The following is a 16,799-nucleotide window of genomic DNA, read 5'->3' on the forward strand; positions in this document are numbered from 1 at the left end:
CAGCAGAAGTTCACTTCTGAATGGAAAAAGTTTAAGATAACTGTGTATTGCGTCCTCGAATGGACAAATGCGCTTTGGAGTGACTACCGTGAAGGAATAAACCTGGAGGATGACACTCCCCAGTTTTATTCTTTAAACGCAATAAAAGATTACATAGTTGTCGCAAGAAGAAATTGCCTTGGCATGCGTCATCATGGTAGCTTGGTGTACAACATTCAATGATTTTAATGATGAGTTTACTTTCATCCATGATGGTCTGCATTACGGAAAAATCTGTGCAAAGTGAGTACCGAAGTTGTGTCACTGATGAACAGAAACTTGTAAATGGAATTGTTTCTGCAGCACCTAACTTAACATAAAGCAGAAAGCAATGACTTCCTGAATCGCATAATGATCAGAAAGCAAGTGGTGCAGCTTGCAGAGAGGAACACCATCCATCATTGATGGACGGTGTTCATTCGGCAGAAGAAATTCAAGAAACGAAAGAATTGTGCAGGTTATGCTGTTCTGTACTTCACAGAGAATGATGCTCTGCTGCTAATTCGTGTGAAAAAAAAAAAAAAAATAACCTCGGTTAATTCACAAAATTACGCTTGAATCTTCAAAGTTGTAAGGCGATGCGTCATCAAAAATGAGAATCCAGTGGCATCTCATTCTATTGTGCAAGTGCATCAATGCCGCAGTTCATGGGTTCTCGAAAGTAAAGAGAAAAATTGGAAAGTTACACTAATAATTACTTGCACCAGGCTCATTGTTTTGATGATACACCACTACAAGAGTACATGCTTTTGATTAAATAGTCATTTTATATAAAGACACGTCGGAATTTATAAATATTTTAAGCTACAAACTAAGTACTGTGCACATAGTTTGGGCAATTCAGTTAATCAAACTCAGTTATTTGTAAAAATAATTGAGTTTCCCTACATTACATTGAGTGCAGTGTTTTTATACTTAGAACTTAATATATGTAGTGTTATTCAGTCAAATACAGTGCGACACTGCACACTTTGAATACCAGTAATTGAAATTTGCTTGAAAAAGATAAGGAAAAATAAATATTTTTCTTTCCATTAAAATTAAAATATAAACCGTACGAAATGGTTGTGTGCAATAAAAGATACTATTTAATTACCTAGCCATTTGAAATTTCTATGATGTACAAATTTCATATGGCTAGAGTTTCCTCAGTTTCTTGAATTTTCTCAAGCGATCGTCCTTCGATTCTTCAAATGTTGCGTAGAACTTGTCATTCAGGATGAAAATGAACCATTATTTGACCTTGATAAGTCGACACGTTGTTCAGACGATGCTTCAATGTCAATGCCATGTGAAACGAAGCACTAAATGATTACTTTCACGGAATAAAACACATCGGTGAATAAGAATAAAAGCTATGGCGCGGTAAAACAAGAAAAAAAAAAAGAAAGAAAGAAAAAATCGCGTATGATAGAATACATCAATGGAAACAGAAAATGAACTCAGATGATGTAAAAGAACTGCATTACGTTTCGAAACAGTAATGTTCAATTTATGTCATCTAATGTTTATATAATAATAAAAATTACCGGGCCTTGCACAGGTAATTTTTTAATAGTATTTTACCTTGCTTCTTGTAAACAAACAATCAATCCTGATTCTTGTAAGTCATACACAGTTCTTAGTTTCCTGTCGCGGGTTTGATCACATATTTCGGTGTGACCAGTTTTTCATGTTGTAATAAAGTGTGCCCTGAACTGGTGGGGGACTAATCTATTATGCGATTGCAAAATGACAGAACCTGAATTTTTAAGTAGGTTTATTTCTCTGTGTAATTTCTCGTTTCATTTTCACGTTGGTTTTAAAATTATACAGGCATTACATAGCAGTGGTATGCAATTTTTTTCTGGTCTGGAACACAGACCTTCTTAGGATCTTGTGGGATGCACACAAAGTCAAATTTATCTACTACAAATCAAAAATACACTAATGTTCAAAAACTGAGGAACGGACGCAAAAACGCGCATACTTTTTCAGTGCAAATAAAATTACAATAGAACCAAATATTTGTAGTCTGTGAAGTAAACCATGTCTTACGTAAGGCTCGTAAACAAAGTTGCACCTAATCTGTTAACCAGATGAAAAATAGTCTACCCGAAAAATAGTCTTAAGGAACTGTGTTTCGCTTTTATTGCAGGAACCACTGATTTAAAGTTAGCCATTAGTGTAATTGTTATACAAATACCGTTTTACTGAGAAAATTGCTTAAGATCTGCTTACAATCGCAGCATTGCAAGCAGATCTTGGAATTAATTCTAAAACTGTCTCTTGAAGACCAGCAGAGGTATTATATCTGTGACCTCTGCAAAAGATGACTTGGGGCTTTTGTGAGGCACTACAGACTCCAGAACACGCAACTTGCTTTTGAAGCTTTTAAGATCTGTAGAAGGACTGGCATCCAGGCATATTACAGTATCTATAGAACCCTTCACAGTTCTCCTAGTGAACCAATAATTAGGCTTATGGAACTCTATGGATTTAGCCATCCAGATCCCCAGACCTCGGTCCAAGAGAGCATGTTTAGGATTCTATAGGCAGGAGGGCTGCTAATGATAGACTCCCTAATAGAAACCTCAATGAGCCTTGGAGCTTTGAATTTACCGCTAGTCCTGGAATCACTTATAAGAGTGAAAATTTCGCTTTCATTCATTTTATTATCCTCTCTCAGCGCCTCACAAAAGCTCATTGAGGTCTCCTCTAAGGCACGTAGGTGGTGTTCTGTAGCCTACAATTCTAAGTCTTTCTTCATATGGATGCTATTTTGCAGATCTTACTAAATGGTTTTCCATCTTTGGATCCTTTCAGGAAACTAGATATCTTCTTTTTTTTAATGTAATCTCCATACTTGGACTCAGTATTCCAAGTGCGGTCTACAATTTCTTATTCAGAAGGATAAGACTTCTCCTCCTCTGCAAGAAAATGTGCAATGAATCAGGAGGATAAGACGAGCCTACCTTGCCGCTGTCTACATCGCTTAGAGAACTGCATGTCCGTCAGTATCGTAACCCACAAATCTCTTTCTTCCTCTACTGTTTTTAATTCAGCTCCACCAAGTGTATAATTTATTTTAGAAATGCTGTACCACAAGTGTAAGACCTTGCATTTTGCTACACTTTTCTAACCATCCCTGGACCCTATCCAAGTTATCCTGAAGGAATTCCGCTTGGTACCGATCATTAACAACTCTCCCAGTCTTCATTATCTAGAAATTTTGACATGACGCCCTATGCCGCCGTAGCCTAGTGGTCAGGCGCGCGGGTGCATAAGTACACGTGCCTTGAGTGACCGGGGTTCAAGCCCGTGACTGCTGAATACGGTGCTGTTTCTTGTATTCTGTCTATTTGTGACCTCCTCTGACCGTGTGGTCGTCCCGGAGTATAAACAGAAACAGAAAAAAAAAAAATTTATTAAAATCAAAAACAACAGTGATCTCTCTCAGAACCGATTCTTGTTGGGTGCCACTTCTAATATTACACCAATTTGAAGAGCCACTAATCGCAACTATCTGCTTAGGACATATCATAGAATCCTACATGCTCCAACTTATACAGTATCCACACTGGTCAGCATCTGCAAAGATCAGCACGAGGGCCTGTTCATTTAATTGACTAGATTATCCAAGACTTTTCTACGCCAATTATACAAGGGTACAATTATTGAGGATTAGTTTCCGCCTGTAATTATTGTGGCCAACTAGCTCTTTACAACGTGTGATTTGGACATTGCTTGTTGGTTACTCGACGTAATTGCGGAATGAAATTTTTCTCCACCTGAAGTTGAAATCCGAAAATTTATATAAATATTCTGCTTATATTCAGGAACGGCCACACTGGGGCAAAGAAGTTACTAGACAGGCAACAGAACAACATTACCGTGTTTTTGGTAGACCTGGACTCAATTATTCGCGCCCTTGATTCTGAACTATTTGGAATTTTACTATTGAAAATTTATTTTTTTTTTAAATTAAAGAAATAATTTATCTCAGTTTTTGCATAAGGATTTAAAAAACTAATAAAATTTAATATGTGAAATTTTTCTATAAAATAACACAGTTCAGTAAGCCTACTACAAATTTCAAGCCTTTTCAGAATCAAAAAATGGCATCGTTACACAATACTTACTACAGTAAAAAGGCTGAATTTGTTAAAACCACACATAAAATTACGAAACTAATGTTATATAATCAATAATTAAATAATAAATAAATTAATAATATTATTGGAATATTTCAGTACAGTACTCTTATTATTGTAATAATAATACAAGTGAACTGTCTATTGAAGAAAAATTCTGCATCCTTGCATCACTTGGCCTTTATTTTTTTGCAAATATACTAATCGGTGGTCGAAAGAAATGAGTACTGTATTTGTGGTTTTTGGCGCTGCAAACACTTTGTGGAGGTTGACTATATGGTCATATGTCATCTGTCACTCGTGATGGCCACATAGGATAAGACCGATTTACAAGATAGGGACTACGATTACAATATTTAGTGGACACGTGACATCGAACTACAGTCAACGCATTGATTTGTTTCTTAATTAATTCGTAAATCAATTGAAGTTCACATGCATATAAATATTAATTTACGCTTAAGTTTACAAATTTTATTAATTAAAAAACATTTTTAGACTATGTATATAAAGTGCTTAGCATCATAATACACAGCCATTTCTGAATAAACAGAAAATTTTTAAGGTGGCATCGTTTTAGGTTATATCTCATATTGTGAATGCCTTCACAACGAGTTGCCATGATATTGCACTACTTCGAATAAGTAACGCTTCACCTAAGGAGAAGACTAGTGTTACTTATTCTCAGATAGGTACCACCACCCAGACAGCACTGTTTCAGGGCTATTTGGCCCTTCGTCAGTGAGTGGGTAGGTACCCAAGTGATGCAATGATGGCAAAAACAGTTATGAAGTATAACTCCACAATATGAGAGATGCCTGATGGTGTATGATGTATTTAGACTAAGGTGCCACCACCTTAGTCCTCAGATAGGTACCACCACCCAGGCAGTGCTGTCTGGGTGGTGGTACCTATCTGAGAATAAGTAACACTAGTCTTCTCCTTAGGTGAAGCGTTACTTATTCGAAGTAGTGCAATATCATGGCAACTCGTTGTGAAGGCATTCACAATATGAGATATAACCTAAAACGATGCCACCTTAAAAATTTTCTGTTTATTCAGAAATGGCTGTGTATTATGATGCTAAGCACTTTATATACATAGTCTAAATTTGTTCGCAGCTTGAGGCTCTAGCCCTAAATGCGCCTTAGTCTAAAAACATTTTTATTAAATTAATTTTGAATTAATTAAATCAAAATAAACAATTAAAATTTTATAATCTCGTTTCCCTTCCTTACCGATCTGTATTAACTCGGCGTAGTAATTTTTATTATTTTTTAAAGCACAGTTATTGAATAATTAGCTTAAAATGAAATTTAGTTTCAAGTGCTGCAATATAAGTCGATAAATGCTTTTACAGCAATCAAAATTTAATTAAAAATTTTGATAGTTAATTAAAATATTTAATTGACCACCGTTGATTTTAGTATAGGTTTTTTTGCGAAAGCGCCATCTGGTTTTGCAGGTGCACAAGACGTGACGCACGATAGCAGACGAGAATATATGCTACTGCTCTGCTTTGACTTGTATACCAGCACGAAAATGGCTAAAAGTTCGTCTCCAGGTAGGAAAAACCTGTTGTTTACTTCCTCATAATGTCTTCATAAACTAATCCCTTTGAGCATATTGACCAGAACAAGTTATATTTTATTATAATATTATATATAAAAGTGTTTGTAATCTAAACGATCATTTTTTTCGTGTTGTTACAAAGTGATTTTGAAATATGAAGGAAGTGAGGTTATCAAAAATCGAGCAAGGAGGGAAAAAAAAAAATGTTTTCTTTAAAAGTTTAATTTATGATAACGATATTCTTGAAAATATTATTATTATTATAATGTATGTTGAGATTAATGTGAAGGTAGAAATGTGGCTGGAGTCATTATTTACGAAGCGCTGGAATTTTTAATTTAATACGTTTTTCAGCATTACATGTTAAAATTTGAATTTGAATTTGTACATAAAGAATGAAATGAAATGAAAGAATGAAAGAATTATGTTTCTGAGGCATAATAAGGAATAATACGAAAAGTGAATTTAATAATATACAAAAGTTAAAAATTGAAATGTTAAAACGTTTATTTAAAAGATAATTCCATGTATGTAAAGATAAATACAGATTCTTTGGTGATTTATTTTAAAATTGATTTTTAATTATTGATTATTGATTTAAAATTTATTTTTTATTGTATGGAAACGTGCGTAAATTAAGAGGTTGAATTCGACTTTTAGAAGTCCCTTTTATCCACTATCATGTCTCTCCCTATGAATTTGATACGCGAGTATCGGGAAATCAAATATGTCCAAAAATATGACCATAGAAAGACGCAATTAACAGACAAAACGTACATCTCATGGCCTTAATTACCTTTACAATTAAACATGAGAAATTTTGTGAATATGAGAATTTTAACTCATATGAGAATTTTATATGAGAAAAATATGAGAATTTTAACTCATATAATCGTAAAACTTTGGAGAAGAGGGCGTGAATAAAACAAAAGTTTTTTTATTCACGATTTCAGATTAACCTACGAGTTATTTTATGAATGACATTTATTAATCGAATTGGGGTTACTCAGCCGATTGGTGTCAGAGATTCAAGTAAACATTGGAGGAAAATGGAGGCGCCAATTGGAGGGGGGGAGTAATTAGGTCGATTGCTGGGGATACATTGAGAAATGTTGTTGTCATTAGGTTTCAGGCGTATTAGCGACTAAATTTCTCGTGTTCTCTGGTGGATTTTCTGTTTGCTGGACGAAAAACCCGAATTTCCTGGAGAAAGACCCATGCTACCCTCGTCTGAGACCGACTAAGTCAACCACGTTGTGAAAAAGCCCATAAAAATTCCTCTCCTCATCGACCGGACTCGAACTCAAGTCTATTCCACCCCGTGTGGGGAAGATGGCGATTCTACCAATTTTTGAGGGCACATTGAGAAATACAGAAGAAATTAATGGAAACGTTTGTTGAAATAAAATTGGATTTGGATAATTATGGCTGTTCAGTAGCTAATAATCTTCAAGGTTCCATGGTGTAATGAGTTCCCCACTTTTCATTAGTGATTGTTAAGAAATTAAAAGAAAACTTTAGGTAGCCTTACAATAAATATAACCTTGTATTCTGTCCATAATTTTATTTTTTAAACTCATATAGGCGAAAATGAAAGTTTAAAGAGAAAATAATCGATCTTTCTTCTTCGTAATCCATTCAGAAGAACAACCCAACCTCCCGTTTCGAAATGAGTCGAAACTTCCTTTTGTATCGTTTTCACTCACTTCCCTGTTGCGAACGATGACCTCTTTATTAACCACCCCTGTGGAATGCCAAACAGGATTAATGGGCTGGCCATCATCGGCTAGCGTAAGGAGGTTGTGGGTTCGAGCCTGTACGGGTCCACAAAAAAATTAACGACAGATTGTTACTGTGGCACTGAAAAACTGGCTGACCTTAATAATCCAATGTCTGTAGTCACGATTTATTCGCAAACTCTCCCTGGCTGTCCACAAAATAAAAGGATATTTATTTATAAATATGGCCCCAAGGTCGGAATAGCAAAACCAGTCTCCCAACCGCAGTGGCCTGCATTTTCTATTAAAAGTGTGGTGTGTGACAGTAAATTAAAAATATGCATCATCATGAGACGGGTATGGTTTTTAACACGACTAGGTCAATGTTCCCAGTAGGTGGAACCTCGATGTTTGTCCCTATATGGTCCATAAACGAACAATGACAGTTGCAAAACAGAATTGAGACAGTAAGTGTGGCAGCAAGGAACCCTAACTGAATTACGAATGGATATTTATGACTTTCTTTTCAGTGTTTGAGTTGTAAATAACGAATGTTGTACATTTTGACTTTGGCCAGCATGAGCTTTAATTGGACTTATTTCACTATTTTTAGGCAGCAGCAGCAATGCTGACAAGCGGCCTGGTAAGTTGAAGCAGTTATGTGGAATTATGTTGGTTCTCCTGTTTGTTGCGTACTCACCACTGCTCTTGGACTTCCGGCCTACATATTTCAAGTAAGTATCTGCTTAGAAATTCAGATAGCGCCAGTATTGACCTAAATTTTAATTGATTACTTCGTGCTGGCCGGTTGTGGAACTGTTATGTAATCGAATATGAATCACATCATGGAATCGGATTTAAAAATCTTAAATAAGTTAAGAATTTTGTAATGGTGCAGATATTGTAAACGTATATAGTCTGTCCTATCTTTCTATTGCCTTTGTTCAACTTTTCCAGGGGGATAATTATCCCCTGCCTTTTAGAACTGGTTTTGTTGTCTGGATTTATAGTCCAGTAACATAACTCGCTGCCCAAGATAGGAATATTATTATATGTAAAAAAGTCGAATACTACGTGTCAGCACGGTTTTCGTGTAGTTGGTTCAGTCACCTCACTGACCATTTAAATGTGTCGTTCGTGAGCTGCTTTTGCAAATAGCCAAAAGATCTTTGCTATCTTTTGGCTTTTTGAAATTTGAAATTAAAATGTTTGTAATTTAACTTTTGCATTTCAGTGTAGTTTTAGTTAAAGCAGTGCCGGATTAAGGTACGGGCTAACAGGGGCTTGTCCGGGGTGCCATTCTTTAAGGGGCGCCAAAAACAGAAGAACAATCAGGGGAAAAAATGTATATCTTTAGTAAAGGGAAACGGAAAAATCTTTGTACCCGGGACGTAGAAATACCTTAGTCCGGCCCTGATTTAAAGCCTGGTAGGAGTAGTCGTGTATTTTTAGTCTTCAAACCTGTTTTCTTGTTGTTTGCATGGTTCAATTATTTTGACAGAGCTGTTGTTGTTGTTTTAGGGTTTCAAGTAGTCTGTCATGATCGATTTTCTGTTTGCGGGATGAAAAACTCAAGTTTCTTGGAAGAAAAACCATGCTGCCTTAGCCTAAGACCAACCAACTCAGCTACGTTCTGTTGTTGTTGTTATAATAGGGTTTTAAGAGCATCAGCGACTAATACCATATTGCTCCATATATTATCTCCATAAATGGAGTGTGTTCTGTGGTCGAAAAACCCGATCTTCAGGGAGGAAAAACCATGCTACCCTCGCTTGAGACCGACTAACTCAGCCACCTTGTGAAAAAGACCCATGAAAATTCCTCCCGTTCTCGAACTCAGGTCTTTTCCTGAGTACGACGATCGTACCAACTGTGTTACCCAACGAGGGCAGAACTACTGTGCCTTCAGCACTATTAACAGCAACCTCCACTGACAAACTTGTTTCCCCGATTTTTTTTTTTTTTTTAGTTTATTCTGTTTTTCTTAGATGCTCAAAGATGAATCTCGAAACGTGAATTTACTAATTAAAATTTAAAGAATTACTCCGCAGTTCATTTTATAAATATATCTACTAATTGCTTAATTTCCTTTTTATCAGCCTTCCTTTTCCCAAATCTTTTGAAGGACCATTCGCAATCAACAGACGACTGGATGACAGCGTTCGATTATTTGAGGGAAAGCTGAATGGACCGGAATCATTAGTGTTTCATGATGGTAAGCCAGACCCCTAATATAAATATCCCCCCCCCCACGTGTGAACCTCCGGTACCTTGTTTGTATGATGAAGACGTTTTAAGGCATGTTTGTAAAAACAGTTCGTCGTATAGGCCGAAAAATACGGTATGGGTATCGTATAAAATTGCCATATTATAAGCTTAAACAGGTAATTGTTATGACCTTGTGGATGATTTTTAGGATGGCAGAATACGAAAGTGCGTTTAAAGTATTAATTCGAGTTTTATATTTCATTTTGTCTATTGGGAAGAAGAAATAATGCCCTTAGAGGAATTTCTGGATAGCTATCGTGTCGCGACCTGTTTTCGAAATGGTTTAAAAATATTGCAGATTTATTAATTCGTTCAGTCGCTGCCGGCAATAGTTATGAAAGCTTCCTAAGGAAAAAAAAAAAAATAAATAAATAAAAAACATTACCTAGTTCTTTAAGAGCAGTTTCTAACAAGATTAATGAAAGGAAAATGAGGTCCCTGGGGCTGCTTTATACGCGATTTGAACCGGTTTTCTTCAAAGATAAAACATAACATCGTGTTGGTTTTTTTTTTTTTTTTTTTAACTTACTGGCCGGTATATGATTTAAAAACTACTAATTTCATTAACTTGTTTGCGTAACGCGATTAATATATAATCCTAGAAGGAATTGCGTCTGATAAAAAAAAAAAAAAAAAAAAAAGGCAGAAGAGACGCCACTGCATCTGTGGGCTTGAGTTGCTGCTCCGAGAATGAAAAAAAAAAAAATAAATAAATAAAAAATATATATATATATACACTTTCGTCGTTGACTAGGAACGGCTCTAAACGATTGGGTTACAGCGTAATGAACGCTGTAAACTGCGTTCATTACGCTGTCTGTTTAGTGGGATGAAAAACCCAAACGAAGCCCCTTTTCGAACAGCAGACTATGAAATAAATTGTAAGCTAATCTTTTTTTGTTAAACCGTAATAGTATGTAATGAATATAAATGGTTTTTATATTACCGTATTGGTCGGAATATAAGACACTGTTTCTGTAAAAACCGGCTAAAGTTATCATGAATGTTATTTAACGAAGTGTAAACGGAATGCCAGATTTAAGGAGGATGAATTAAAATGTGTCTATCTGAATCAAGTATATAATATTTTTAGGAGCAACTTGAAAATTTTCTCCTAAATATGCACACTTAAAAATTTAAGATAAGTTACACTATCTTGATACTAAGATTGAATACGAAGCCTGACAATGAAGTTAGATTTAAATCAAAATGAAAGAATTCTAAATTACCAGTTACGTTTTGTGGGCGCCTTCGGAGTACTGTAATCTCCTTGAGAGTATCCACCCTTGAAACGCTGCTGACATGCTTCAAAGCATCCTTCAATGTCGTTTTCTGGAAGGCCATGTAGTTCCTCAGTCACAGCTGACTGGATCGCTTGTTTTTTCAAAATAATGATGTTGTTCAGCAGATCATGACTCTTCCAGAATGCTGTCTGACAGGAAAGAACGAACTTGAAGCCTCCTTTCATTTTTAGTTCGTCAACCAGGACGAATTAAAAAAGAAAAATTCACCAAAAGCCTAAGGATTACTTCTATACCCCAATTTCCCCATCTTCCAAACTCTTCACTGTTCTTGGAAAAACTCGCAATACATCTACAAAACAAGACCGAGCGACACTACGCTTTAAATCAATTGCCACAAAAACGAGTCCCCTAGCAAAAACCACAGCTAGTGCTGCCACCTGGCCCGAAAAAATAATCATTCTGAAACTTTATTGTCAGACGTAAAGTTTTAAAATGTGCTTTTTTGGTTTTTATTAATTCCTATTTACAACCGGGTACATTTTTTTATAGGGAGCATCTACACTGGTACAATGGACGGCTACATTTTTCGTGTCACCGGAAACAAGATAACGCCCATTTTCCAAACAGGAAGGGACTGTGGTGAGATTTCGTTGGATACTGTATAGATTATTATTGCAATGCTGTTTATAAATACTGCGCTGTTACTGTCCATCATTCTAATATCTACACTTTTTTCCCCCCATAGAACAACCATGGGAGGAAAAATTGTGCGGAAGACCCTTAGGGATGAGAATGGGTAGAGATGGGATGCTATATTTTATCGATGCTTTCTTTGGAATTTATAAGATGAACGTCAGTACAGGTACATATACACTATCCTCTCAAAAGTAACCGAACACCAGAATGTCGAAGAAAAAATATTTATTAAAGAAATTTATAATTTGGGAATAAAATGACCTAATAGTTCCAAACCTTTCGTTATAGGTGAAAGTGAAATCCTTTTGCCCATATCCACAGAAGTGGCAGGAAGAAAGGTTATCTTTCCCGATGATCTTGATATCGATAATTCAGGAAATATCTATTTTTCCGATGCTAGCATGAAATGGTCGTTGGATGGGATATATTTTATGGTTGCCGAGTACGATAGCACTGGAAGGTAAGCAGACGTGACAATCCAATCAGGGCCGGTCCTAGAGTAGGGGGACCTAGGTGAAAGAATTAATTTTAGACTGAGGAGACCCCTTTTGTATTTGGTGGCCCTTTCAATCTGGTGTCCATGTGTGTTGACCAAGTACACACCTCCCCCTTCTCTCCAAGACCGGCGCTGTTCCCAATGAAATAATTTCTGAATCCTGATGTTCCAAGTCAAAGTTGAAGTAATTTTCTTTTTTCTTCCAGAATCATCAAATTCAACCCCTTTACAAAGAGGGCTGAAGTGCTGGTGGAAAATCTTCACTTTCCCAACGGAGTGCAACTCTCCCATGACGGGGATTCTTTGCTGCTCTGCGAATTCTCTTCAAGACGAGTACTCAGGTAATCCAGGAAATCATTGGCCTTCTGAAGATGCTTTGACTATGGCTAACGTTTGCATGATGGGTGCATAGGTTAAAAGAACTCGATAACTTATTTTACTCGTGATGAATTTGATAACTGTATACCATGCTCGTGGCTAACGCAGTTTGTAGAAACGTCTTCCCCCATGGGTGGGAAAGACCTGAGTTCGAGTCCCATCGATGACGTGAGGAATTTTTACGGGCCTTTTTCACAACTTGGCTGAGTTAGTCGGTTTCAGGCGAAGGGCAGATTGTTTCTTTCTCCCAGAAAGGAGGATTGCAATTTAAAACTTGCAAGGCGAGGTTTCTATCCTTATACTATCTTTCCTAAGTTTTCTAAGTTTAAAACTGGTATTCGTTTTCGTAAGAATTTTCCACAATTAGGAGAAGAAATAGAAATATTAATACGAAAGTGCAGATCCAAAAGATTTCTTTAAAGAAATTCTCTTTTGGTCTGACTCGCATAATCTGTAGTTTTTCTGTATGAATTATGCCAGACGTTTGGTCTTTCAAAGCCCAGTGGTACCTCCCTCCCATCGATTTTATATCTTTATACCTTTCTCCTCGCTGAAGGAACCAACATTTATCAGGAAAAGCAATCGGAGTAAAATGGCGAACCTCCAAACGATACTTTCGTAATTGGCGTATTATTACATTCAGTACATTTCGAAAGAATCCGGTAAACAAGTGTTTCTACGTAGCCATTGCTGATTCCTTTGTCCAGCGCTTTCAAGTTTCATCCTGAGATATGCATATTGTGAAATTCTGTAATGTTTTTCCTTCGCTTTTTCGCAAAAAAGCTACCACATACATAGCAGTATCTGTCAGTACTAGGTCGTTGTTGTACTGCAATTAAACTTACAAGAAACACTTTTGTTTCTCTGTATGACCTAAAACAGTACAGAAAATAACCCTTCGTAGCAGTCTGCTGATGTTCTAGCGCCATCTGGCGTCCTTCGTTCTCGTTATATGTAGAAGGTTCTCTGTTCGCGTTCATACTAGAAAAATATGGTCACCAACCTTGTAATAAATAAAAATAATAAAAATACTGTATTCTTTTATTCAAAACATGGTGATTGCTGTGTTACACCATATTCCACAAATGTTTGATGGGATTGATATCGGGGGAATTTTGCAGCCAGTGGAGCACATGAAATGCTTGGACACGATCCTTGAACCATTCCTGTACAATGCGGGCAATGTGACAGGAGTACTTCCTTGTTGAAAGAGTCGAGTGCCATCTGGATACACGGTCACCACGTAGAACAAAACTTGGTCCGAAACAATGCTGAGGTAGGATCTGGCAGTGAGGATATGTGTATTGAGAATGAGGGGACTCAGGGATATCCATGAAAACATCCCCCAAACGATTGTCAGCCTGTTTTCGTCCAGTCGGTAGCCTGGTTGCAGCTGTTCATCTGCTCGCCATCGAATATCCACCTGTCCATCGACACGATGGAGCTGGAACCTTGATACACCAGGAGACTTTTCCTTTCCAGTCGTCCAGTGTTCAGAAACGGTACTCCCGTGCCTACTGCAGGCGGAAGTTTCGATAACGGTTGGTTAACATGGACACCAAGAATGTCCTCTGGATGGTGTGCTCGGAAATATTTCTCTGTGTGCTCTGGTTGTGCTCTGCCGTTAATTGAGGTGAGGGACCGTGAGTCGTCTGTTTTCCTGGACAGCACATGCCAAATGCCTCGAATGTCAACCACTGTGGTTTCCCTGTCCCGGCACGTTGGATGGTTGTGTGTCCCTCTTCGAACTATTCCCCCACACCTTCACTACGGCTGTACTCGAACAGCCGACAATGCCTCCGGTGGCTGAGATGCTGGCTCCACCTTCCTTGCTTTACAAATAATTTCCTGTTCATATGGTGTTCCAATAAGTGACATTACCCCTAGGTGTTGTGGGATGCGTCCACTCGTGGAGACAGGAGTGGTCGTAATGTTTTGGCTATGAGTGTATAATTAGACCACAAATCGATAACAGGTTCTGTTGTTAATTATAATTATTACACAGTGTGAATTATTTGTTAAATTTTTGTTACAGTGAATGTAGTCAAGCAAACTGCAGATACACTGGCACTGAAAAGCTAAGGAACACTCAGAAAATCTTTAAAAAATATTAAGTTATGGCCAAACTTTAATGAGACATTCCTTTTAATATCAATAAGGTACCAAAATAGTGGACAAATGTTAATTGAAAAGATTCGATGATTCCCGGAAGTTGTGCGGATTTTGATCTTGCGTGGAGGTGGCACAAAGAGGTGCAAAAGATCTGCACCTCTTTGTGAGGACCTGCCTCAGAGTCTTCGCGAGACGCTGCGTGTTCCGAAAACTGGCTGTTTTTATCTGGTTACCAAATTTGCATGTTGTAACGCATTACGCGGGTTTAAAGAGTTTTTTGTTTCCTAAATGATGATTATTTGATTATATTTTTATATATATACAGTATTTACAAATGTATTCACATTTTTGTGTTTGTCCCTTACCTTTTGAATGTCAGTGTATATCGCTGTTTTTTGTTTTGTTTTTCAATCCGGCAGCTCGGAATTCTAGTTTTTACACTCTGTTGTAAATATCATCATTGGGATGAGTTTTTCAAAGATCCTGTGGAAGGAAACAAATCTTGAGGGATGATCGTGTCCTGTGTGTTTTTCAGGCATTATCTCAAGGGTCCAAAGAGAGGAAAGACCGAGGTGTTCGTAGACAATCTACCAGGGGAACCAGATAACATCAGGCCTAGTGCAAGAGGAGGATACTGGGTGGCTCTGACCAGTATGCGAAATACATCTTCGGCATTGCTCTTGGATGTGCTATCTCAGTATCCAACAATTAAGAAAATCATGGGAAGAATTCAACATGCATTTGGGTCGTCGTTCCTTTCATTGTTCCAGTTGTTACCAACCTCCTCCTTCTGGAAAGAAGTGGCCTACAAGGTTTAAAGCTTTCATTTATTAACTTTTGCTTTGACTTCCTAAAATTTGATGATTAATATTTCTCTTCTAATAATTGGTGAAATAGAAATTAAAAACAAATGTAGTGCGTTGTTTATTGAACTGCTAATTATTCCTCAAGTCACTCATGCAACTTAAAATCTGTTAATACATTTTGCAGGACATATATAGTCTGAGAAATGTATTAACTATTCCTTTGCTGAAGTTTTTTTTTTTAAATCTTGAGTTACGGGCTTTTCATCCCATAAGCCCTTCAGCCATTTGAAGCTTTCGAAACATTCAGTGAATGCGACCTTGGAATAGTGTCAGACACCAGCGCCTTTTGTGATAATACTGGAGTTATTAGACCTTTCTGAACGAGTTTTATGAGGAAAGTAATTTTTAATCTTTGTTTTTTTTTTTTTTTTTTTCGTTATTTCATCTGCGAGTTCTGGCTCAAGTCGACAAACAAGGATATAAATTTTGGTATTAATTTGTACGTCACAAACCTTTCAAAAACAGGCTGAATTTTTAACAGGCACAAATACAGGGAGCGTATTTGTGTACACTTCCCAAAAATATAGGGTTCCACTAGCTGAATTCCAAAAGAAGATAGTAATAAACCCCTTACATCAGTGTATTAACTCAAAAATTGAACATCTTCCCAACTCGAGCTCTTCTCTCTGGTGTAAAATAAACCTCATTTAATGTTAATTAAAAAAATTATTTAATGGTACTACTGTAAACATGGATGTTTTTACCAATTCATATACTCATTCTTATTTCTTTATTTTTCAGGTGAAAAGAGGGGATATTTATTATCACATCATACCTATTCATAGTGCAATCGTTGAACTCGATGGGCATGGAAATGTTCTGAGAACTTTACAGTCCCCTAGTGGGCATGTGGGTTCGTTGTCGGAGGTTGGCGAACATAATGGATATTTGTATCTGGGATCGTTTTCAAATCCTTTTCTTGGAAAACTGAAATTATAATGGACAGGATCCACAGACAATTCGATATTCGAAGTGGAATGAGGTCAGGAAATCACGACGCTCCTTTGTACACAACATTTGGACTTTCTTGTTCTGCTGAAGAAATAACTAATAAATACTCAGATCAACTTATATTAAGTGCCTCGCGCGTGTTTAAGAATTTGAGACGACAACGATCTCTCTTCTCAAGACATTTTAACTTCATCAAATGTTCATCAATAAATTTTAGCCAGAAACAATGTTTGGATTAGTCTATTTTCTATAAGGGTTGATCAGTGTCATTAAAATATATTTAATCATTTCGATTGCTATGGGTTGATTGTAGTCTAGACTTGTGC

At 36.9% G+C, this 16,799-nt stretch overlaps 1 protein-coding gene across 1 annotated transcript; it reads left to right on the forward strand.

Moving 5' to 3' along the window:
• The first annotated feature begins 5,685 nt into the window (after positions 1-5,685).
• LOC150090556 (adipocyte plasma membrane-associated protein-like) lies at positions 5,686-16,564 on the forward strand. The gene is made up of 9 exons (XM_090378747.1): positions 5,686-5,736; positions 8,076-8,196; positions 9,562-9,677; positions 11,524-11,613; positions 11,720-11,836; positions 11,959-12,130; positions 12,373-12,507; positions 15,192-15,468; positions 16,264-16,564. The coding sequence occupies exons 1-9, from the start codon at positions 5,715-5,717 to the stop codon at positions 16,459-16,461; spliced, it is 1,248 nt and encodes a 415-aa protein (XP_090234873.1). The 5' UTR covers positions 5,686-5,714; the 3' UTR covers positions 16,462-16,564.
• Positions 16,565-16,799: the final 235 nt, after the last annotated feature.

This window comes from Mastigoproctus giganteus, chromosome 1 (genome assembly GCF_048544385.1).
Source record: "Mastigoproctus giganteus isolate SK-2022 chromosome 1, ASM4854438v1, whole genome shotgun sequence".
NCBI lineage: Eukaryota > Metazoa > Arthropoda > Arachnida > Uropygi > Thelyphonidae > Mastigoproctus > Mastigoproctus giganteus.